This window comes from Teleopsis dalmanni, chromosome 2 (genome assembly GCF_002237135.1).
Source record: "Teleopsis dalmanni isolate 2A chromosome 2, ASM223713v2, whole genome shotgun sequence".
NCBI classification, from domain to species: Eukaryota; Metazoa; Arthropoda; class Insecta; order Diptera; family Diopsidae; genus Teleopsis; species Teleopsis dalmanni.
The window spans coordinates 224,336,134-224,342,995 of NC_051847.1; the positions used below are offsets into that span (position 1 = coordinate 224,336,134).

Below are 6,862 nucleotides of genomic sequence, written 5' to 3' on the forward strand. Positions count from 1 at the left end.
TAATGCAACATATCAGCGCTGAAATGTTCGCTTACTTTTTCGAATTTGTAATGCAACATATCAGCGCTGACATGTTAGCTTACCTTTTCGAATTTATAATGCAACATATCAGCGCTGACATGTTCGCTTACCTTTTAAATTTTACCTATGCTATTGATTTTTAAATAAAATACTATAAATTTTTTTGGATAAATTATATTTTATATTTATGATTTATACAATTAAAATATTAATATTTACATAAAAAAATATAACATACTTATATATATGAATATTTTTCTGGAAATTGTTACTAAAACCTTGAAGAGATTTCCAGACTCGACTCGATCACTTGTTCCGGCTTACCATCTGTACTTAAAGCATCTGTAAATACAAAAGTATGTTATTGTATACGCTAAAGTTAATTATGTACAATATACTATACCAAAAAGTGCTGCTGTCACATTCTCTAACGCTCTTAAGGACTTCTTGCCTTGGGTACCATTCTCCAAAATTCCAGGAAATTTTTCGCGTAATTGGTTGTTTTTTAATAACGCGTCTCATTGATGCAGTCTATAAATAACGTAATAGATGAAAAGAAATGTATGAATTAGTAAAATTGTTACATGTGAATATATTAATAAGTTGAAATTGAAAGTAAGAAACATATATAATTTAACTTACAACTACTTCAACAGCAGTGATTTCTTCATTAAATTGAATTAAATCCTCCTCAGTTTGAATTGTAAAATTTTCCAATTGAAACAGCTGATTACATGACTACAGCTGATTACCCCTTGCTTTAGAATGACTGCATTCGCAGCACATTGGTCAATTAATCGTTCTTGACGCAGTAGCATCTACATAATACAAAACAAAAATTACAATTATCATTTTAAATATATTTACTTAATTTTCCATATACTTACAGTGAGTTTATGTGAAATTACAAATTATATTTTATTTAAATTTTTGTTTTTTATTTGATTTTAAAAATTAAAAATTGTTCACTGTTCGCACTTCACTAAAATCAAAAGCAGACTAAATGTATACAATGTAGGCAAAACAAGAAATTCTTAACTCATATGCTTTTCTTCTTCATTCTTTTATAATTTCAACCCCGAAATTGCCTATGTCAAACACAAATGTCGAAAACAAAGAAAAATAAAAACGAAGAGCTATTACCTCCTCGCTTACTTTTTCAGCGCTGGCATAATGGTGCCGCTGGGTTGGTTTGTCTGTTTGTGTATGTGTCTCTTATTTGTTTGTATATTAGTCGATTTGCAGCGCGCCCTTGGCAGCAAACTGCTGAAGTTGTTTGACTTTATTAATTTTATTGTAAATTGTTTGCATGTTTATTCGTTTGTACTTTATTCATTTAGTTGTTGTTACACAAAAAACAACAATTTCTACTATACTTTAGTGTTATAATACCGGGTGCTTACTACCAGTCACTGTCCGTTAAAATAACAAATTGCTCTCCAGTTCAATCAGAAATATATTTTCACATATATCAGGTGTAGGCATTTTTTCCGGTTCTTTTTGATAGAGAGAACACGTAACTTTTAAGAGAAATTAATTTTATTTTATTTTAAATATGGACTATCGGTTTCTACATACGTCGCCCATCTTTCATGTAATTTATGAATATCATGCCAGAACTGCATGTCTTTCGCGGCAAACCATTCACCGAATCGTTTTCAACTCTGCTAAGCGAGCGAGCGACCCATTGATGCCAAGAGTTATTAGTCAGATGGAGTCAGGTGTGTGGAGAACAGCAGGTGTGTAAGGATGTCCCATCCAAGCGATTTCAAGGTATATTTGAGTAATTTGGTGTTGCAGATGGCGTATTATCGTGTAACAAAACCACTTTGCCATGTTTTTACGTCCTTTCCGCTCAAGTCCGGTTTTGCCGGACTTGAATAGTTCATAATACACAATATCGCTCTGGTCCCATCAGACCCAAAGCAAAGTCATCTTAACATCTCTTTCTGATATTGGTGTGATGCTTAAAAGTACTACTATTATCACCCATTATTCAACTTTTTAATCATTTTCTAGATCATAACTCCATTTTTATACTTCAATTACTTTAGTTAAAAATCACTAACTCCTGCTGTTATGCCAGTAAGGTTTATAAAAGTGTGTGCATGTATATATGTATGTACACATATGTGTATTTTTTTTTTTGCTATTATTTTTTTATATATACACAAATTCACTTATTATTTAGATACTTTTACTAATATTAGCTGCTACTAACTTTTCCACTTGCTAAATAGTTTGACCCACCGCACAGCAGTCCTTAAAATAGCAACTTGCGTTTGTTAACCTATTCCACTGATACCCATACATAATATAAAAAAACTTTCTTCATGAATAATGCATTGCAATTAAGTGGTGCAACAGAAATTATTTTTTTCTTGGAAATTTTTTCAAAATAGTTTTGGTTTGTGGGTGTTGAGTTCTTTCACACAAAAACATGTTAGAATTTTTAAATTTGTGCTTGCTTTTATTCTATATATAGTTTTTTTCATATTTTGAATTTTTTTTCAAATAGTATTACATTACAAATATCAAAGTTTAATATAAAAGTTGCCAGTTGGGATCCAACAATTTAAACTTTAATTTTAGCGAAATTTTATAGTACAATGAAAATTTTATTGCATTCGTAAATGTAAGAATAGTTTGGCTGTTTTTTAATAGAACACTTGAAAATAATAGTAGAGAATATACATAATCTAATTTTAAAAAATAAATAAAATATTTATACACTTCACATATTCTAGGTCTATAAAAACAAGCACAATAAGATTTAGAAGCACCTTAGTTTCCACTGTTTCCAATGTTAAGACTAGTAAAACAATCTAAAAAAAATAATGTTAAAACTATTATTATATATTAAAATTTATTTTATTGACAGTTCAAAAGTAATTGGCACCTGAAAGATAAAAAGATATAAACATATTACTGCAAAAAACTTAGGGAGCTCTGTTTATTTGTAAGGCCAGAACAACGAGCGGTTCGTTTAGAAGATATGAGGTCGGCTAACACAACACATTCAGAATGAAATAAAACAACACCGCATAATTCGTTTAGATTAATCAAAATAAAGAAATTTTTGTTAAATATGTATTAGTAACTTAATTGAGGTTTATTATTCAATTTGACTTCTTTGAACTTCTTCTTTTGGATTATATGTAATACATACTAATTATTTTACGACTTGAGAGTTCCAATGGTTAAAGTCGAGTTCAAGCAAATTAGGCAGAAACATATTTGAAATCTTGAAAACTATGTGAATCCGCTAGCTAGACCTCTCGTTAATATGACAACTTCCCCTAGACTGAAACGGAATGATACACCCGCCATTCTGCTTTCCTAAAGATCATCCTAATTAATTTAACTTATACGCCATGATATCAGGAAAATAATAAATAACCCCTGGCTACTTATTCAGAGGTCCCTTGAAATAATTTATAAATCATTATATATTTCATTATAGTATGTTTATATAAAATAATTTGTAATGTAATGTTATTAGTCTTTCAGATTCTAAAACTTATTGTAAGGCTTTAATTTAATGCGATTCAATAAAGACATATTGTCAAATAAAAAAAAAACTAATTGTTTATATATTTAACATATATATATTGTCTGATTCGATATATCTTTCGATCAGAAGAGTATCATAAGGGTATTAAAATTACTAACTAATTCTATTATAATTTACTAATAGTATTGCTTGCTTCAACGGACGAGTTGAGTAATATAAATTATTATGACGTCAAACATTTTTCAAGAAATATTTAAATATTTTATTATATACACATTTTGCATATAAATCCTTTGTGAAGTGTGCAATCAAATAACTTATTTCATATTTATGATTATAAATATTGTATAAAGTGAAATTTTAATTTTAATTTTATTTTTTAACCAAATAATTTTATGAAAACCTCTTTCACATTAAAAACATAAAAACTTGTCGACAACAGCAATTCATGCCACTCCCACTTGCGTATTTCATAATTCTGGTAACTACATTAATCATTTGAATAAACTTGCCACAAGTTAACACTCACAGCCACAGTTGAAGTCGGAGTCGGAGTCAGAGATAGAGGCAGAGTCAGAGACAGAGTCACGCATTTATGTGGCACGTACTGGAATTCTAAATTAAAAATATTTATAATTTTGTAATGCGTTTGTGAATTTGGGACCCATTCGTATGTAGGTGTGTGCGTGTGTGTGTGTGTGTCTGTGAGTATGTGTAATGCTCTTTGCAACACTTGAGTGCTACCACATATTTAAACTTTGAAGTTAACAAATGATATTAACTAATTGCAACATGTTGAATAAATTATAAAATTACTCACCTTTCCCACGATAAGCGACGCGGAGCTTCCTCGCCAGTTGATGGCGCCACCGCTAAGCTCATATGCATACTGTCGACATGCGTGTGAGACGACGATGCCGTGGGCTTCAGGGTTGCGCTGCTCGTTTGATGTAGTAGCTTTGCTAAGCGCGTAAAAGCTGTATTCGCTGTACTACTGCTACCTGAGCTGGAACCACTGGTAGTGCTGGTGTCATGTGTGGATTGATGCGTATCAGCAGATGTGCGTTGTTGATGCTGATGCTGATGCTGATGTGAATGTTGATCTGTTGTGCTAGTTGTAGTATGCTTTTTGCTTGCCAAACGATAAGCACGTGCTGCAACAACATGTGGAGCAGGTATTCTGAAATTCCAAAAACAATAATAAGCCATAAGTAATAATGTAGCAAATGAATTGCTAGCTACATAGACAGTTAAGTTTTGGCTTAATTCTAGGAAACGTGTCAAGACAGTTTCGACACAGACAAAGACATTTTGGTCTTTACATGCCATCTCACTTACCTGAGCATTAATGTGCCATCAGCATGACACTCGAACTCATCCGATGTGGATGTGTGCATAAATGATGCAGCATCTGTTGTCGAGTAAAGAGCATGTTGTTGTATCGCTGCGTTGTTTGCTAAACCAGCCGTGGCGTGAACGCCACTGGTGCTGCTGCTACTGCCAGTACTGCCAATGCCACCAACTGAGTGCGGTGTGCTACCAGAGGACTTTCGCCTATAGACCAATGTTGTGTCATCCTTTGGAAGATTCAGTGATTTTATTGTTACCGTATTGTTGTTGTTAATAGTACAACAATTTTGCTGGCTGTTATAGCCATAGCCGAGGTTTACATTGGATGCTGTGTGTGGTGAATGCCGAGTTAACAGTGACCAGCAACGATTTCCACCGGATTTTGCGCCAACACGTTCCTCTGCGTGCAGAAGTGTAAAAATTTGTGTGAGATTTAATTGGATTACGTGAATTTTACGTGTTCTAATATGAATTTAGATAGTCCGTAGACGAACATATCCGTACATGCATTCAGAATATGTGAGAATGAGCGGTAATGTAGCGTTTTCGGCATGCATGGAAGCGAGTTTTGGAGTGCAGTTGAGCGTAAGCCTGCACGGATGAAAATGTGCTGCATTTTTCAAAATAAAATAAATTAAATCAGAAGAAACGTGGTAAAAGTGTTTTTAATTATTCGAAAACTGAAACCTCAACTCAAACAAGTGCTGTTTTCTGCAGCTGAGCTCGCAATTATTACAGAAAATTGCATACAAATTTTTATGTTGCTGTCGTCGGTGCTCTTGAATTTGCTGTTGACATACTTGGAAATTTTTGCTCATGTTGCAAACGTAATTTTGTTGAACATTATGTTACAAATTTTATACTAAATTAAAGTAAATTGAAATAATTAAAGAGCATTTCAACATTGGTAAATTAAGTTCAATGTAACTAAATTTACAGAACCTGAGTTAAAACAGAAAAACGATGAACGTAAAGTTGAGAAAATCTGCTCAAAATTATTTTATGTAGAAAAATGAAAACTTTAGTTTGAGTTAAATTATTTACGTCTCACATTTCGTAAACATTGACAATTTAAAAGTAAGCGAGTTATACAGGAATTATTTGTAATTATAAGAAGACAAAGGATCCACATTTCTCTTTCTCACCCCTTCTGTATAAACTTAATCAGTCAGCTTTGACAAAAGGAAATTGCGGCTGCTTGGTTGGTCTCCGGGGTGAAATTTATGCATTTTTCTGCACAGTTTAATTTTCCAGGAAATATTAAAATGTTTTGTTTGGGGAATTTCTGAAAAAGTATTCAACATTTAAAATTATGAAGCAGTAAATTAAATGAAAATACGGTACAGTGCTTCTAATGATACAGAATACAAACATATTTGTTAAAACATAGTCGTAACTAATCTCTTAAACGACTGTGTTTTTCAAAAGAGATGTTAATTTCTACAATATTAATGACATCTTCTTCGAGGAAGATAATAAGCGTAAGATATTCATTGTTTTTATAGAAGTATCGAACTAATGAAGCTAGTCGAAGTAGTACAATAACAGAGATTGGTAGATGTTAGCTAATTAGATAAATAAGTTATTTAGCCTTATTGTTTCTACATTGCTTTTCATTTTTTTGATAGGATTAGATATGACTTGAGAGAAAGAATATTGCGTTTATATATTTGAATCTGGATCTGGTTAATAAGAGAGGCAAGAAGTATTGTAATGTGGGAGTGTGCCACGACAAGAAATAAATCTAGGAATTAGACATTTTTTTAAAACTATAAACTAAAAATAAATTACCATAATAGTATAAATACCTTTAACACTGGAAACTAACTTCAAATTATTGGTATATTAGTTTTACATCACTAATCTCTACGAGTATATATAATAAAAATGTTTTTTGCTCATAGATAACTTGTTGCAATCTAAGAAATTATACTTTATTTATTGTTTTAAATGCTCAAAATAACATATTATGTCAAT

At 31.7% G+C, this 6,862-nt stretch overlaps 1 protein-coding gene across 1 annotated transcript; it reads right to left on the minus strand.

Moving 5' to 3' along the window:
• Positions 1-4,128: 4,128 nt before the first annotated feature.
• On the minus strand, positions 4,129-5,285 carry LOC119676839 (the record flags this gene model as incomplete). Its single annotated transcript, XM_038088098.1, is given in 3 exon segments — positions 4,129-4,150; positions 4,356-4,715; positions 4,874-5,285. Coding segments are annotated over 3 exon segments (794 nt in total), but the record flags the coding sequence as incomplete, so codon positions are not given.
• Positions 5,286-6,862: the final 1,577 nt, after the last annotated feature.